At 39.5% G+C, this 19,011-nt stretch overlaps 1 protein-coding gene across 2 annotated transcripts in view; it reads right to left on the bottom strand.

Annotated features, from left to right (window-relative positions):
* Positions 1-19,011, bottom strand: part of NALCN (sodium leak channel, non-selective) — a 304,715-nt gene that overhangs the window by 262,351 nt on the left and 23,353 nt on the right. For both annotated transcript variants that reach the window (XM_063102662.1, XM_063102664.1), the window contains exon 6: positions 381-535. In XM_063102662.1, the coding sequence (XP_062958732.1) occupies positions 381-535 (155 nt within the window). The remainder of the gene's footprint in view (positions 1-380; positions 536-19,011) is intronic.

Below are 19,011 nucleotides of genomic sequence, written 5' to 3'. Positions count from 1 at the left end.
ACACCCATGAATGCCTAGCATTACAGTTTTAAGACTTGCCTTGCCTAGTACATCTTTGAGTCAACAACCCCTGAACCTTGTTTAACTTTGAGTCTACAACCATTGAACCTTGTTAAAAACAAATATTTTTAAATGCTAAAATAGTCTAAAATGAGAGATCTTTTAACACTATACAGATATTGCTGAATATACACAGACACAGTGTGTATGCTCCAGACTGTAGGGTAGAATATATTATAATGTAGGCATAGAATTAAAATTTATGATTGTTCTATACTATTGCCAATTATAAGATTAAATACCAATAATACAATTATCCTCTAAATTTCATAAACATCATAAAATAGAAACTGAAAACATGTTTTACCAGTAAGACAGACCTATCTCATTAAAGCCACTGTAGCCCAGCTCTTGCCTGCTAAGTCCCAGATCTTCGAGGTCCATGCATTTAAATCCTGGTGGGCACTGGTAGCCTTCTTCTAGCTCTGGTGAGCAGTGTGTATCTGGAATAGCTAAACTATTCCAGGTTACATTCCTGTGAACAACACATGAAAGTGTCAGACAATTTCAACAATTGTAAATATGTCCATTAAAATGAATAAGGTAATCACTCTTCATTAATAACAGCTGCATATGTTCACAGATTCAAGTTTTGTGCTTCATGAATGGTATTTATAATATTAATGACATGTTACACATTCTCAAATGATATCTGCTGATTCATCCCCATAATACTTCCTTAAAGGAATATGTATGAAAACTAAGAACCAGATAAGCGAAGGAAGGAATTTTCCCACTGATTTGCAAAAAACCTTTACTTGTCTGGGATTCCTTGTTATTTGCAAAATCCTTGCCCTACCGTGGGCACTGATTTTATTTCTCCACTTCTAAGAAATGCTAAGTGATACAGTAATTTTCTGGAAGGTACAAATACAATGAGACCCATAAATGATACTTGGCCTTCTGCTGTGCTGGCACATGTGTAGTTTAGAAAGGAAATCAATTAAGAAGAAATTGGAGGGACTAAAGTTACTACACTGGAATGAGAGAGATTACGATATCTCTTGTGGATGGCAACATGGCCCTTTTTTATCTTTCTTAAGGACGGTCTGGAGATTGAGCTGATGTAGAAGGATTGAGATACGCAATGGCTTTTCTGATGGTGAGTCCAGGCAGTTATTGGCATAGTTAACTCTCATTCTGGGCTGACCTCAAAAGTGGGCCCCAAATAACTGCTCTCTGAGGTAATTCATGTGGATTGCGTGGGGACCAAAGTTTAGGCTAGATGATCTCATGAGCCTTTTAAATCCATGATTTTGTTATTTTTGTTAGAGTCATTTCCCACTACATCAATGACTCCAGAAAATTCCTAAATGGAACCAACCTTAGTCTCCTTAGCTTATGGCCAAATTGAGGCACACTTGTTGGGTGACATTTTTTTTCCTTAACACCATCTTATATTCGGAATTGACTGCTTCCTTCCCTTTATATGTTTTCTCTAGAGTCTGACGCCCAACTGTGCAATCCCTTAGCTGTTTGTGGCGACCACACATACACACATGGTTTCACACACACACACACACACACACACACACACACACACACACACACACACACACACACACACATGCACGCACACACAATGCCCGGTGATACCATGCCCAGTTCTTAGTCATAAACAAAGCTCTGGAGGCCTCACACACATTTCAGGTACCCTATGCTTACTCCTTCAGGGTTCTGACCTCCTTTAGCTGCAAGCAAGCTAGTTTGTGGACACTTCTCGGGGAATAAGTGATTAAATCATTGCTCCCTCTAGTTACATTTTAAGCTGGTCCTTTAAATCCCATATGCAAAACCCAAAGGAAAGGCTCTAATTTGGGAAATTACCACTTGGGTGGGTCAGAAAGATATGATTTTAGCAGACATGCCACTCATTTCTCTTCAGGTTGCATTCTTATATGTAGATTGAGTGGTCCATCTTTGCTCGAGTTTAATTTGCCTCTGTGTTTCAGCTGTGGTGCCTACAACATTACAGTAAAATAATAAGGGTCTGGGCCTCAGAGGCTCAGAGTGAGGCATTCTGAGTTTGATCCCAGCTCTGCCATTTACTGATTGGAATAAGATTCTAAGCATTACTAAGCTTGGTTTTCTCTCTTAAAACAGGGAAAGTAATCATAATTAAAAGTAACACTCATGTAAGGATTAAGTAAAATAAACCAAGTAATGCACTTTGCATAGCACTTAACATGTTGCTGCTACTCAACAAATGTTTATTATAAATGTTTATTAATCATAAGTATGTGTATATGTATAAATACAAATAATAAAATACGGCATAAATCCTGGCATGTAAAAAACACAAGAATAAAGAATTGTAAAAAGAAGAAAAGAAATTTTGGCATTGATACTAAAATCATTTTTGTTTATAGAATCGTGCAGCTGTAAGATACTTTATAGATCACCTAATTCTTCAGCTATACTGGAAGATAAGGAGAAGTTCAGAGAGGGAAAAGTTTACTAGCCCATCAAAATTAATTTTTGTGTTTTTCATTTCAAATACTTTTTTAAGAAGCAGCAATGTCTCAAAAAATCATCTGTCTACATGAGAAAGTTTCAGAAAACGTCACCTTTTAGCTATTTGGAGATGAAAATGGACTATGGAGCCAGTCTGCCTGGGTGTGAATTCTGGCTCAGCCACTTACTACATGTGTGACTTACACTACCTGTGCCTCAGTTTCCTCATTTGTGAGATAGTGTCAAAATGCCTACCTCATAGGGCTGGGCTGAAAATGTAATGCTTTACATCTGCAAAGCACATAAAATGTGTAGTTGGTACACAGAAAGTGGTAGGTGGTACGTATCATTACTGCCGGTTTAGAGTCGTAGGCTGCCGACACTGAGACTCGAGCCCTGGTGTGTGCTGCCTCAGTTGCCTCATTTCTAAAATGAGGACAGTAACTGCACATACTTTGTTGGGCTTTTTAATGATTCAATGAGCTAATGCACAACAATCAAGGAAGCCCAGGGAATAAGTTAATCACAGTAATTAACTATTATGATTACGTGTTCGTTAAATAATATATTAGAATGTTTTTTCCTTTTTGATTCCATTTGCTTTCTATTTCACATGACTGCTGAATCTCACTTTAAGCACAAGCCTCAATAGCCAAAGAGTTTATTTTGCAGTCTTTTGGCTTCAGAGGCAGCAGATTTGAAACGTTTTGGACAATATTGAGCTATTAGCAAATGCTTATTAGAGATACATTTATTAGGAGATTAATTGCTCTGGAACACATGTATTCAAAACTACATGGCAATTGCCATTTTTAAAAACTGAAACAAACATCAAGAGTTTGAGAGTATACACCTGTTTTTTTATCTTAGTTTCATTTTCTCAGTTAGCAACAATCTTCCAGATTTTTTTTTTTATTTGCTAATGTTAATTATTTTCTTGTTCATTTTATCTAGGTGGGACCAACCTAATCATATGAGTCCCTAACAGTGGAAATTCTCCTGGCTGTGATTAGAAACAGCTGTGACTGTGGAAAAAGACACAGAAAGATGCAGCTCTGCTGATTTGCCGATGCTGGTTTTGTCCATATCTCTCAGGCCATTCTGCTTTTTTAACTCTTCCTTCTGTAATTGACCTTTGGTACCGAATTACTCCGAGCTTGGGCCTTGGTCTTCCTTTTTTTTTTTTTTTTTCAGGATACCTCTCCCTATGCAATCTCATTTTATCAGTTGGAGGCCTTTAGAGAAAGGACTGAAGCCTCCCAAAGAGGAAGGAATTCTACTTCCAGACTGTCCTTGGACCCAAGCCTGCAACGTCAATTCCTGCTGGAATTTCCAGCCTGTCAGCCTGCCCTGAAGATTTTGGTCTTGCCAGCTCCCATAATTCCCTGAGCCAATTCCTTAAAATAAATATCTTTATATAAATACCTTTATATCTTTATATATGCATACATATATATATCTATAAATGTAAATAAAGATATATATATCTTTTCAGCTAATTCAATAGAATATACACATACACACAGATATAAATTTTATTGGGTCTGTTTCTCTGAAGAACCCAGATTAATACATAGTAGATGCTTAATAATTATTTCCTAAATAATGAATGAGTGTATATTTCCACCATTATTTAAATATATAGCAAATATATTTTTTATTGATTCATTTATTTATAAAGTAACAACAGAAAAAAAAAACTTCAACAAGTGGATCCTGTTGTTTTTATGCATTTTTAAAATTGTGATATCTACAAATTGGCATTAATTTTCAATATTTTAAATTTCTGGCTTAAGTAGCATCTGCATTTCAAAACGAGTACTGGAATCCCTCAGAAGCATTAATTGTTTTTCAAAAGGCCTTAGTTATCCTCCTGGCATGTGTGTGTGTGTGTGTGTGTGTGTGTGTGTGTGTGTGTGTGTGTGTGTGTGTGTAAATTCTTAACAGAATATCCTATTTACAAATAACGTTATGTAGGAGTTTGAGATCTAAGAAAATGTGATCTGAGCTTGTTGCTAAAATTATTTATAACAACAGTCCCAAACAATATCTTGGGATTTTAGAGTTCTATGGTTTTAAGTTAATCATTAGTTCTAATGGCACTGAACATTGAGCTGTATATTGGAACACAGGAATTATCATCTCAGTTCAGTGATTAACCATCTTAATTACTTTGGGCAATTCACTTTAACCATTTGAGCCTCAGTTTCCTCATATGCAAAATGAAAAACTTTCCAGCTATTTAAAAACCAGCTCCTAGAACAATCTCATCACATTTTCATATATAAGAAAAGGGAAACAGAGCAAAACCAAGTGCCCCATAATCCAACCTATGCCTCATTACATACAGTCCTCATCCATCTGCAAGACTCGCCAACACCAAGTGCAATAGCTTGAAACTTCATGTTCAAATTATTTTCTTCATTACTTACATCATCTTTCCTTACTGATATCAAACTACTGTCAGTGTTTGTTGCAATGCATTTAATGTTGGCCTTTTGCAATTACTGTCACTAATGAACAAAACTATGCTTATGATTATTTATCCTCTTTTCAGAAATCATTTTTCCCATATTCTTAGTGGGGCCACTTTATTTCATTTGAATGTCTGTTCATTCAAAATATTGATTTTGGCAAGCTTACCCTATGCCACACAGCAAGTGAGATGACCAAGGAGATATTTCTAACTCAGGGACTTTACTGTTCAGTGTGAGAGACCGAATAGAAAAGTAATGACCACAGAAAAGCATGATGAATGCTTTCAGAGCTGTCCATATGCTCGTGGTGTTACTGAGGCACAAAGTAGAAACACCATGTATGACTTCTGGTGGCAGATGGTGGGTACTGGAAATACCTTCCAGTGCGTGTGTTACCTGGAGTGCCTATTATTAAAGATCCAACAGGCACTCGTTTCAGCGATAGAACACACAACGCAGCATTCAAAGTGGACATGTCAAAGGCTATGTGTGCATGGGTGTGGGGGATGGGGAGAGAGAGCGGGGCAGAGAGAGACAGAGCGGGGCAGAGAGAGACAGAGCGAAAGCTTCCACCCTTTCCCTGATAGGCACAGGTGTGCAGTGTTTCCTCAGGGGTGCCATGCAGAACAAGTACTGCCATACAAAAACAATTTTTAAATGACACTGTCAGAGATTTACAGAAAAAGACAAGGATTTGTGCATCCCCCAAGTTGACACAGTATGAGTGATGTAGCAAGTGACCATAGTCTGTCCCTAACTTGTGAGGAAGGCCGAAAAGGTCAAAAACCACTAACTTAGAAAAGAGGTTATTACTAAATTTACTTGCTAGATTTTCACAAAACTTATCTGTGAAGGGAATACATAGAAGCAATTTTGTTTAAATTGTTACTATTTTTTTTCCTCGAAGAACTGAAGACAAGCAAGACAACGGTGACTTTGCCATAGCCTAATTTGATCCATTTGTTGTAGAAGACATTCACAGAAGCCAAGCTACGACATATTTCTGAGGCTGGCATTCTGTGAAATTGTCAGTGATGCAAAGAAGAAAGTACATAGCACAATCAATTCACGTGCAAGAGATAAACACTGTACAACTTAAGAGCATTTTGTTATATATGGCATCAGTAATGTTTCTTTTCTATTTATATTACATGCTCTAGGAAGAAATTACCAATAGGAGAACACAATTCTAACTAAATCCACGTAGAAAATTACCCCCACACACAAAATCTTTTGCACGCGAGGAAATTATAATTATGGCCTTTAATACCTTCGTGGTGCTTTTCTCACTCTTAGTGGCAGGCACGAAAACTAGGTTCCTTGTTTTGCTAAAAACTGACCTGTGAGTTCACAGGTCTTTCCGGTCATGGCATGTGGTTACAGAGAACTTGCTCTGGTTGTTACCTACATCTCAGGTTCCTTTCAGAGATTCTAGGATTAATTAAAAACTCTTATGAATTGGCCTGGCTAAATATAATGCTGCATGCTTCAGAAAACTAATCCCACTCAGGGAAACAAGGGTATTAGGTGCAAAGATAAGTTATTTGTTGATTTTCTGAAAACTTTTTAATGACTCTGCCTGGATTTTTAGTGGAACTGCAAAACAAGATAAATGGTCTGAGGCAGAAAATAATATTGACATCATACCTCTTTTTTTTAATAAACAAGTTAATCTGGCACATTTTCTAGGAAATAATTTCTCTCTATTGTTAAACTATCTTTTTGTTTTTGTTTTCTTTCTTTTTAAAGTTGTTTAATTAGCATGTATTGATTGAACATAGTTACAGGGTACAGCGTTATATTTCAATACATGTATACAATGCGTGATAATCAAATCAGGGTAATTAGCATATTCATCATCACAAAAAGTTTATCATTTCTTTGTGATAAGAACATTTGTGCTCCTTTCTTCTACCCACTTGAGAGCATGCCATAATTATTGTTAATTACAGATGCATAGCACTACTGTAGACCACTAGAACTTATTTTTCCTATCTAGCTGTAATTTTGTATCCATTAACTAACCTGTTACACCCTGCCCCCCAGCCTCTAGTAACCACAGTTCTTCAACTGAGTATTTTAATATGATTTATTCACTCCTTCATCCATTCCTGAATGGCTTGGTAGGCATAGCTATAAAGAACTGTATACATCATGCATAAAAAGGGTAAAAGTAAATTTTTTTTCAAATATTGTGACTAGGAAATTTAAATGAAAATACATGATTTTATTTTTTTAAAGTATTTTAAATAGTTATCTTGTTATATCTAAAGTTTTTTAAAAATTATATATTTTCCCCACATTTCCTCCCTTAATTACATCACTTATTACTTTGCCAATAAGGATAAGGGACAGGAGCTGGGAAACAACAGTTGAGAAAGGACCAGGCAATGATAAGTACATGAATATATTCAAAATAGTAACAGAAAAGTAAAACATCAGAACACAGAAGTTGCACTGATTAGCTCCAAACTGGAAATGTGAAAGTGTTCTAAGGTTATATAAGACAGTCTCTCACTATCATCAACATTTCAAATCTGGGCCATGAGCTTCTCAGGCAGCACCTCTTCTCCCTTTGCTTTAGGAACTGGAGACCCAGGGTGAGAAGTTACATGCAAAAAGAGTCTGCTGACATTATGGGAAAAAGACACCACAATTTGGGGCCAAGCATATAGGACTTGGGTGGGTAATTCAGCCAATTAATTAACATGTGGCAAGGAGCTACTTCTTCCACTTTCTAATAAGGATTATGACACCTAATCTATGAGATCACATTATGAATTAGCAATTATGAATATAAAGCACCGTTTACACATCAGGAGCTCAAAATATATGCACGTTTATTGGATGTGGTTAGATTGAGTCGTATGGCTGGAAAGAAGCAATTTTTCCTACTTCAATAGGCTTCCATACCTTCAGGATGGTCAAATGATGCCAAGGGCCCCAAAATAGTAAGACCATGAAAAGTGAAGATCAGGGAAGGACTTAGAAGGTGCCAAAGCCCCTGGCCCCAGCCACCTTCAACCACGAAGTACACTTGCCCAATTCAATTGGTAGAAATAAAAACATGTAAGAGTCACTGAATGAATAAAATTGAGATGGTTGCCCTGCAATTCCCAGAGCACATGGACAAACCTGCTTCTTTGCAAGAATGACAAGAGGCTCTAATTACCTCCGGAGATTCTCAGACATTTCTAGGAAAATAGCCTTAAGGGAAGAGGAAACTCAAGTTACCTCCAGGCAGAGCCATAAGCAGTTACTAGAAGCATAATATTTCCTCCCAGACTCAAAATCTGTCTTTTAAAAAGCCATGCAATTTTGTGTTCTCTTTGGGAATTTTAAAGCAAAACTAAAATTTTAAATGACTGATTTCTAAACCTTGCCAATTCTGAGAATCTAAGCCCTACCTGTAAACAAATCCATGGATGTAGCTTGGATCAGTAGATTTACAAAGTTCACCAGGCGATTTTCCCTACTAAAGAGATCTCATCCCAGAAATTAATTTTCAAACGTTACGGGTGGAGCTACTATAGTCATTGCATATTATTATGGTTTCTATCATGGGGGAAAGCAGGCTGGTCAGGTGGAACCTAAGATATCAAAATGATACTTTATATCATCATATAAAAGGTTGATTTTACTGGTGGCCCTGGCGGTTCACATTATGGAGACTGATATGCAGAACAAATATGGAGAACTAAAAATATATTACATATTACTATTTTATAGATTCAGATGAGATTGAATCTCCTGGAACATAACATTTGCATAGGGATAGAAACCAGATGTGATATGGACTTTAATTTTCTCTATGTGCACAAAGTATACTATATATATTATAAAGAGTTTTTATATATGGATGTGGATCTGTATGTGTATACAGGTTTATAAATGCGGAATTAAACTATTGTAAAAGTTGCTCAAGTAGTGAAACAAGCATGGGATTGGAAGTTAGACTTGAGTTCAAATCCTGCTTTCTCACTTTCCAGCTAGACATATTATTTAACCTCTCTAGGACTGTATCTTCATCAGGGTAATAATAATACCTTTTATATTTTCCTAAAAATTAGTTATGAAAGCAAAATGCCTAGGATATATTAGGTACACAACACATGCTTCTATTAATTTAATTAGAAATTTATATGCACTGCCAGAGTATTTTAATTTCTTATTTAAATATTTTAAGTAGAATTTTCCCAGTATGCAATTATTCAAACATGTTCTTATTCAAAATATTCAAACTTGGCAGATATCTCCACACAAATTCTGTAAGTTAAATGTGACAGTTGCTCTTGCTCTTCATCATTTCTAAAGAAGTTGAAATAAAAATCCAGAAGACTTCATAGACCTTTGCATGAATTTGAGGTCCTTATATTCTATAAAATCATCTCTTTATGAAGTCAATAGAAATTAAAAATTAGTACTCTAAGTTCCACTCTGTTTCCGTTTTTACTTCTTCAGGATTTTCCATTAAAAAAGAAACTCATTATTATGTGAACATAATTTATAAGACAGTAATTCATTTATTAGCCAAGTACCCTAAAGTGTAAACTTAAACTTTATTTGGACTGGAAATAGCAAACTGCCAAAAATCCAAATTTATATGGTCTCTACTCCAACTCTCAGTAATATTTTATAAAATACCACCAAGTTCTAAAAGCTGCCCCTGGGCAGGGTGACCGTTGGGAAAATAGAATAGTTTAATCAGGCTCTCCTCACCTTAGGTCAGGTTGAGGGTGGAGCAAGCACATTCTTTGTAAGCAAATTGTGTGTGGGGGGGGGTGAAGTTAGTGCTCATGGGTGGTGCTGTGGACTTGGCTGGCGACTGCCTCAGGCATCTGCCCATGTGGCTCTGCTCTCCAACCTATGGCTTCCAAGGACTTTTTTGCCAGTTAAACAGCTCATAGACCTGTGTGTGAGAGGTCTGGTGACCCAGTCTGGTGCATGAGGGGTCTGGTGACCCAGCCTGGCATGTGAAGGGTTTGTGACCCAGTCTGTCAATGGGCTCGAGGGGTCTGTGAGCTCCAGACCCAGCCCGAGCTCGACAATTGGCCCAGTCAGAAAGATTACAGGTATTAGGTCGTATGAGAACCCTTTTGGCCGTGCCCCATCATGGTGCTGGCTACCCTTCTCTTCCGCCTTCTCCTTCCCGCCGGTGCCACAATACCTTCCTGCCAGCGTGAATCGCATGCCAATCAGCACAGGCTCCCTGCTCCTGGCCCCTTAGCAACGCAATCCATCCAATCCTTGAATGCCCCGTACCCTCAGCAAACCTATCAGCTCTCTTCTAACCCTATAAAAGCAGATGTGCCCGCTGAATAAAAAACCAGCAAGGCGAGCTGCCTTGCATTTGTGTCTCATCCTTTAACTGGTGCTGAATTTTATTCCTTTCATTGGTGCCAAAACCCGGGATGGGATTGTTCACTGTGGACCCCATCTCCGTCTCTATCAAGGCGGCTCACCCTCGTCCACCTTTTCGGGCGCTGGCTCTTCGCACTCACCACTGCTTCCACCCTTAGGTAAGTCTCCCTTATAAGGCTGCCACACTCTTCTGGGCTATAGTGGAACAGTTATCAACCAACAAGGCTCTGACGCCCTTAAGAGATGTAAATTTACACCCCATTAAGACCTTTACGGTCATGGCGGACCCTCCGGCTATCCACTCCCTTCTCTCCAGGAGCCTTTGAGCATGAGGGTTCAGGGTGGTGGCTCCTATCTGCTTCTCTTTCTCTCTCTCTCTCTGGATGCTAAAACGGGTTCCGAAAATCCTAGTACTGGGTTCCTCGTGGCCTCCGGCATTGTGCCTCCTGGGAGCTTGAAGTGTGGGTGACGACTCTCACTCTCCTCCTAATACGGTTCCTATAGAAACTCCGTGGCTCACAAACTCCTCGGGGACGCCTCGTGGATTTTGCTGACCCACTTCCGGCCCGGGGATTCATTTCCTCGTTTTCTCTTTTTCTCTTCCTCTTGATTTCCTTATCTCTGTCCACTTCACAATGGGAGCCTCCTCATCCCTTCCGGAAACCTCGCCCCTCAAATGCTTACTCAGAAACCTTACTGTACTCTCCTTTACACCAGATATTAAGCCAAAGCTCTTGATCAGATTTTACACTCAAGATTGGCCCCAGTACCCCCTGGACAACTAAAACCATTGGCCTTTTGAAGGATCCCTAGACCCAGACCTCCAGGACCTTTTTAACTATTGCCGGTGCCTCAAAAAGTGGAAGGAGATCCCCTATGTCGAGGCCTTTCACCTCCTCAGACAAAATCCCCATCTTTGTTCTTCATGCTCTCCCTCCCAAGTCCTCTTAGCCTGTAAGTCTCCACCCCTTCTTGACCCTCCTACTTTCGATCCTGCAGATGAACCACCCGCATATCACCCACCTCCCTCTGCTCTCACTTCCCCCTCTGCCTCAGTTTCCTCTCCGCTATCTTCCATTTCAGCTTCCCCTTCCACTCCAATTCCACAGCTGCCCCCCGTTTCCCCTCCTCCCGCAAAACCCTTTAGTCCTCCATGGACTAGATCACAGGGGCTCCCTCTGGTCCCCTGCATGCTAACATGCCACCTGCATGACGCACCAGATATCTCCAAGTGTTCGTAGATACCTTCTCTGGATGGCTAGAGGCCTTCCCCACATCTAATAAAAGGGCTATTACAGTGGTGTCCATCCTTCTCTCTCAGATTATCCCTAGGTTTGGAACGCCCACTTCATTACAGTCAGACAATGGTCCTGAGTTTATCTCTCAGATTACCCAGAAAGTTTCCCAAGCTCTCTCTTTTCAGTGGCACTTACACTGTCCCTATTGTCCCCAGGCTTCCAGAAAGGTAGAGAGATCCAACAGAACTCTTAAAAATATTTTAACAAAATTATCCTTAGAACTACACCTGGACTGGGTTCAGCTACTCCCGTTGGCCTTATTCAGGATAAGGGATCTTCCAAAAAAACCCTCTCTGTTGTCTCCTTTTGAAATAATGTACGGGCGTCCCCTCTTACCTCCAGGGCTCACTCCCTCACAGGGTCCAATACCGCCAGACCTCAATTTATCTCTCCTTTTCCATCTCCACTCTGAACTTTGGAAATTTCAAGATTGGCTTCTTCCTGACCCTGCTTCCTCTCAAAACTTCTTGCCTCTCCACCCTGGACAACTAGTATATTACAACTCCCCGGGAAAAAAAGGACCTCTCATGCCCAGTGGGAGGGCCCCTACCCAGTTATTCTTTGCACCCCTGCAGCCACCAAACTTTCTTTACCTGCTAACCATTTTACTCCCTGAATTCACACTTCTAGATTAAAACCAGACACCCAGAACCTCGTCCCCACCGGCGTCCAGGATATCTCAGAAGAGTCCCCAGGCTCCCCTCCATCTACTCCTTCTCCCTCTTATTCTTGCACTCCGGACCCATCTAATCCCCTGACATTGCGATTTTCCCGCATTCCTGCCCTTCCTCTCATCAACCACAAGGATGCTCCCTCTTAGTATTCTTAACACTTTTAACATCCTCCTCCTCTTTCTCTTTATACTTCCTCAAAGTTCCTCTTCTTCTCCGTCTTACGTATGGAGATTTAAGGTGAGAGAGTCATACACACACAAAAAAAACACCAAAGTCACCCACTTGGCCGCTACTGCGGATTGCTCCATCAAAGGTTGCTCTGAGGCTGTCACTATCACTCTTTCCAATTCCAAGTTAGTTAAACAAGCCAACCGCCCTTACCTTTGCTTCCTCTTTGATCAGACCCGCGATTACTGCGGCTGGTGGCCTGACACCTATGGTGGCTGTCCGTATTGGTCATGTAAGATCCACTTGGGGTTAGGGTATATGGGACAGCCTACTGGTAGGAGACTTTTTCAGTATGATGGCAAATGACAGTGTTCTTTAACCATCCAGGACCCATGGGAGAGCTGATGGGCTACCAGGGTCCTTGCTTCTGTTTACTGTAATGGCTATGCTTCACACCCCTGCGGAACTTTTGAAATATCCCGTGAGTATGTTCCTCTTCACGACCCTATATCTCGTCTCTACAGACAGAAAACATCATGAACAGAACATCATATCCTCTTTAGAAAATGCCCCTTCCCTTCATGCCCTGGGCCCCCCTATACATACTTGGTTACAGATCATCTCCGATACCCTGTCCTTTTTAAACCAGACTGTTCCATCCATTTCCCCTGGAAATTGCTTTTTGTGTGCCTCCTTGGCTCTCCCCCTGCTTGCCGCTGTCCCGGTCAACAACACCGACTCACTCCTTCGTCCAAACGCTTCCCAGGCCCCACTGCCCTCTTCACCCCTATTCAATGTGCCTTTGTGGGAGCCTGAGGATGGCAACCACACCCTCCTCCCTAGAACATGCCTTTGTGGCCCCACTATTTCCAAATCTTTCAATGACCCCTTTTACCAATACAGTCTTAACCTCACAAATACCACTCATGCATCGCCTGGAACCTTTTTTGGTGCAATGGAACCCTTATCACCATTTTCCTCCCCAACATAACTTCTCCTTGCCTTCTCGTAACTGTTGTTCCTCAGCTCACCCTATACACCAGCTCAGAAATGTTTCACCTTCTTAATCCTCCAGACCGACAGAAAAGAGCGGCTTTCCTCCCTATCTTGGTTGGTATGTCTTTAACCATTTCCGTCGCCAGTGCCGGCCTCTCGGGAGGAGCCCTGGGCCACTCTCTGTGGGCTGTCGAAGATATTAAATCCAGATTAGAAAGGGCCCTCACATCCACGGCAGAATCTCTAACCTCCCTACAAAAACAAATAACTTCTTTGGCCCAAGTGACCCTCCAGAACAGGAGAGCCCTTGATCTGCTCACAGCGGGAAAAGGTGGCACCTGCCTCTTCCTAAGAGAAGAGTGTTGTTATTATATTAACAAATCGGGTGTGGTAGAAAATAACATCATTAAACTCACTGAATTAGCTGCCAGCCTGCGTGCCCCACCCGACTCCAGCCCATTCTCCTCTCTAATGTCCAACCCTCTCCTAACCTGGGTTTGGCCCATCCTCGGCCCCCTCTCTGTAATCCTTCTGGTATGCCTTTTTACCTTGTATACTCAAGTTTTTACAAACCCAAGTGGGCAAAATTTCTAACCAGACTTTTAACCAGCTTTTACTTAGAAACTACCAGCTCCTAGCTACTGATGAACCCTCCACCTCTTCTCGGAAACTCCTCACCACATGCTGATGAAACATACAGGACACGATGGATTGCCTTCCTAGATGCCCTTTCCTCCGACGCCTGGCTACTACACCCGGTTTTTACACATCAGGAGTGGACTCAACAGATTATCGACTTATGGCTGCAGGGAACTTTCATCCATTTCACCCCCCAGGAGGTTCTTTTATATTCCACCATATTATGGGGTCTCCTGACCATATTCCTCCCTGGCACTCCAACCCCTTCCCAAATGACGCCCCCCTACCAGCAGGAAGTAGCCAGAAAGAGAAAAGTTGCCCTTTTCCTTACAAAACAAAAAGGGAGGAATATTAGGTCGTATGAGAACTCTTTCGACCGTGCCCCATCATGGTGCTGGCTACCCTTCTCTTCTGCCTTCTCCTTCCCGCCGACGCCACAATACCTTCCCACTGGCGTGAATCGCACGCCAATCAGCACAGGCTCCCTGCTCCTGGCCCCTTAGCAACGCAATCCACCCAATCCCTGAACGCCCCGAGCCCTCAGCAAACCTATCAGCTCTCTTCCAACCCTATAAAAGCAGATGTGCCCGTTGAATAAAAAACCTTCTCTGGCGAGCTGCCTTGCGTTTGTGTCTCATCCTTTAACTGGTGCTGAATTTTATTCCTTTCAACAGAAAGGTATAATATCGTGACAGTGACCACAGAATGCTTTGTCCATACTGAGTCTCCTTAAGATTAAAAAAAAAAAAAAAGAAAAAGCTATTGGTAATTACTCTGAAACAAGAGGTACAAACCAGAATTGTCCTGGGCATGTGTAATACATGGTCACCCTAACTCTGGGGCTTAAAGTTAATGGTCAAGCCATCACAAATATATACCTGAACTCTTATTTAAATCCTGCTCTCTCTGTATTAAACTTCTATGTATTTAATAGTTACATTTACTTACCTTAAAGTTTTTCTAGTTATCTCACTCTTGGGAATGAAATTTCATTATTTGATACTAAACTATGAATACATTTCCCTCCTTTCTCAAGAATGATAACAAGGTGTCAGGTAAGTCTTCATTTTTTCTATTTCACCTGCTGGCTCACTTTTACATGTTCCTCTTTCAGCTCCAGGCAGATTTCTTCCATCACATCTGGCATTTTGCAGTACCTGTTTCTGCCATAGGCCATTGCTCTTCTCGACTTTATTTAGGAAATGAACACTTTTCTTAGTCAAATCTCATTACTCTTTCAATAATTGCCTGAGGTTGCCATTCATTATCGGAGAAGAATCTAAAGCTTTACTAGTAATGCTGTTGAAGACATAGCTAAGACTCCTCTCTATACGCTTTAAAATAAATAAGTTCTATTTAAAAACAAAACTGCATGTAACCAGTTGCTTTCTTATTTGTCCTGTTTGCCTCACAGATTAAACAGAATCAGTTCTGAAGGCCAGCCGTGGAACCCCAGATATACGAGTTTCTGATTTGAAAGCCCTCCCATTAATAGGCTATAGTGCATTCAAATCAATTAGGCAGAAATTAGAACAATTGTTAAAGGACAACAATTAAGTGAAATGAGGTCATGACAGTACCTGGCAACACTGATTGTTGAAAACACAGCCATCATACCATAGCTTAATATCTTACTCAGAGATGTCTATGAGAAATTCCTTTTTTAGTTAACATGATTTTTAATTGACAAATCATAACTGTATTATATTTATGAAGCACAATGTGCTGTTTTGATATATGTATTCAACGTGGAATGATTAAATCAAGCTGATTAACAATAACCATCATCTCACTTACCTAACATATTTTTGTGGTAATACATTCGAAATTTACCCTCTTAGTTATTTTGAGATATGCAATACATTATTATTGACTGTAATGACCCTCCTGTACAATAGATCTGAAAACTTATTGTTCCTATCTAGCTGAAACTTTGTACCCTTTGACCAGAAACCCCCGTTGTCCAGCTCCACCCCAACCCCCACCCCCACCCCCATGCTCGGGCAACCACCATGCTACTGTCTATTTCTGTGCATCAACACTTTTTAGACTGTGCATATACGTGAGATCATGCAGTATCTGTCTTTCTTTGCCTGGCTTATTTCACTTAGCTTAATGACCTCTAGATTCATCCGTGTTTTCCTAAATGACAGAATTTTGTTCTTTCTTAACTCATAGTTTCGAAGCCACAATAGGAAACAAAAGAATTGAACATTTTTTTTTAAATTGAGATTTTCTGTGTTTTATTTTGAGCTTGGACATTTTCTGAGTCTCTTAAAATAAGATTAAATTGATGTCTGGGCTAGAACTAATGGTAAAATGGTATTGACGGTTTTTCTGCTTATGTGTGAGACTTTAAAATTCAGCAATACCGAACTGAAAAGTTAAAGGACAATGGTATAAATGGCTGGTTCTTGAAATGAATCCTCAAACCTACTAATATTATTATTATGAACAATATTACTACCACGTGGCTAGTTAGGTATTTTCTTCTCAAACAGTCAATTAAGAGTCCCAGAAAAAGAAGACAAAATATCTGTGTGTACATAATGCTATTGGGCAGATTTTACAAAATATGGGACAGAGAGAAAATGCAGACATTCCACCATCACTGCTGTGTCTCGAGTAACTGAACACTCTGCCAACATTTATGAAATTCCTCATGGTCAACTCTATTTTTAGGATAAAGTAACAAGCTGGAGCTAATACTTAGCATGCAAGAGGTCTGTTAATGTGTTTTTTCAATGATATTTATTACTTAGTACTGAGTACAGCGTGGAGCTGGCGAGGAATACCTCCAGAAGTGAGCCAGGGGCCTGAGGTCAGAGGTGCTCCTGTCCCTCTTTCCAGGCTGTATAATTCATGTGTTCAGTGGAGTTCGCCAGCATCATGCCTCATCTTCTAGCTGTATTAACAAGCTTTTAACTCTCACCTTCTGATTTTTTTATTTAAATAATTATTTTTTAGAACTGACAAAAAATAGAATATATTTGTTGTGTAGGACACGATGTTTTGGAAGACAATATACATTGTGGAATGGCTAAATCGAGCTAATTAACATATGCTTTATCTCACATATATCTCATTCTCTGTGGTCAGGACACTTAACATTACTCTCAGTGATTTTCAGACAATGACTGTCAGCCTCCTCCTGTACTCACCACAGTTACCCCACTGCTGCTTTCTTCTCCAGAAGCTTCCTCTAGTCTTCACCTCCTTGTCTATTGTCTCCCACCCACATGCTATCTTTTTCCATTTTCATATTCACTCACAGAACAATCTAGACATATTCTACAGCCTACATACACTTAAATAATAATTTAAAAACACCTACAGATTTTCTTCCACGCATTTGTCTCTTGCCTCGCCCACAGCCCTTGCTCACTGCTTCCTCCAATATTCCTGCCCTGTATTTGTACTGATGCGCTGCTTTTCTCTGCTGTGAATGTGTTGCTTTTCTGTGTTTTAACCATTTCTCATTTTCCCCATTTAGTGACCTACTTTTTTTCTGTTTTTTTAAAATTTCCTCTTCTTTATCAGTTTGTCATAATGTTATTTTCCGTCTAATTATAATATGTTACCAACCATGTCTTCAGTAAACCATTACTAACTGCTTATTTCATAGTGGTGCCTGTTCAACTTTTTTTTGAAATAGTTGTACCATTTTTTTATTCCCATCGATAGCGTGTAGGAGTTGCAGGTGCTTTTCATCCTTAATGCTAATGCCAGACACCACTGCGGAGGGGTAGCCACTGTTTGATTAATTTTCCTTATTTTTAAAAACACAACAGTATCAAGGTTTTAACAGCAGACTGAGAGTTGCTAATGAGGGCCTCTGACCAACTGGTCCAGACTATTACTGACAAGCTTCTTCTTCATTTTAGCTTCTGTCATGAATTTAATTCTATCACCCCAAGACTGGACTCAGAATTCTGTGGCTCCTGCTGTAAAAGTAACTAAGAATTTGCCATGTGCTTCCTTTTATTGTCAGTTCCTACTAGATAAGTACACTTTAAGTAATTGTGGAACAACATAAATTGTTTAATAAAAGCTGATAAAATGAAAATAAATTGTTTTAGAGTTTCATAATCTGTTATTTTTAAAGAAAAAAATTGAAAGGCCATAGTGTTGTATCACATACCCTGACTACACAGACTCTAATTCAGAAACAATTTCACATTTACAATGGTGAAAAGGCCAGCTCATCAGAAAGACATGACACTTTACGTTTATGCACCTAATTAGAGTTGCAAATTATATAAAGCAAAAAACTAATATAACTAAAAGAGAAATTAAAATTTTTTGTCATATTTGGAAATTTTAATATCGCTCTCTTAGTAATTTATAGAAGTACCAGATTAAAAACCCAAGAAGATAGAAATACCTAGAACAACACTATCAGCCAACTTGACTTAGGTGACACTTATAGAAATTATACTCAAAAACTGCAATCTCCAAATTCTCATGGAATTTTCACCAATTTAGACCATACACTGGGCCTTAAGATGATTCTTGATGAATTTCAAAACGTTGAAATTTTATAGAAATTGTTGACTTGTCAGAATAAAATTACACACCAACAATAACATTTTTAGAAAATCCCAAATTCTAAATACATACTTCTAAATAACCTATGGGTCAAAGAAGAAATCACAGGTAGAATTAGAAAGCATTTGAATTGACTAGTAATGAAAATACAACATATCACAATTTTGGAGACGCAGCTGAAGCAGTGCTTAGAAGGACAATTAAATGTTCAGATTCTTATATTAGAAAAGAGAAATGTCTAAAGATGTTGATATAAATTTCCATCTTAAGAAACAAGAAAAAGAAAAGGAAGTAAAACAAAATAGTAGAAAGAAGGAAATAATAATAAGACAATAA

The sequence above is a fragment of the Cynocephalus volans genome, chromosome 7, assembly GCF_027409185.1.
Source record: "Cynocephalus volans isolate mCynVol1 chromosome 7, mCynVol1.pri, whole genome shotgun sequence".
Taxonomy (NCBI): Eukaryota; Metazoa; Chordata; class Mammalia; order Dermoptera; family Cynocephalidae; genus Cynocephalus; species Cynocephalus volans.
Note: the sequence above shows the minus strand (reverse complement) of the source record. Positions and strands in the feature narration are given on the sequence as shown.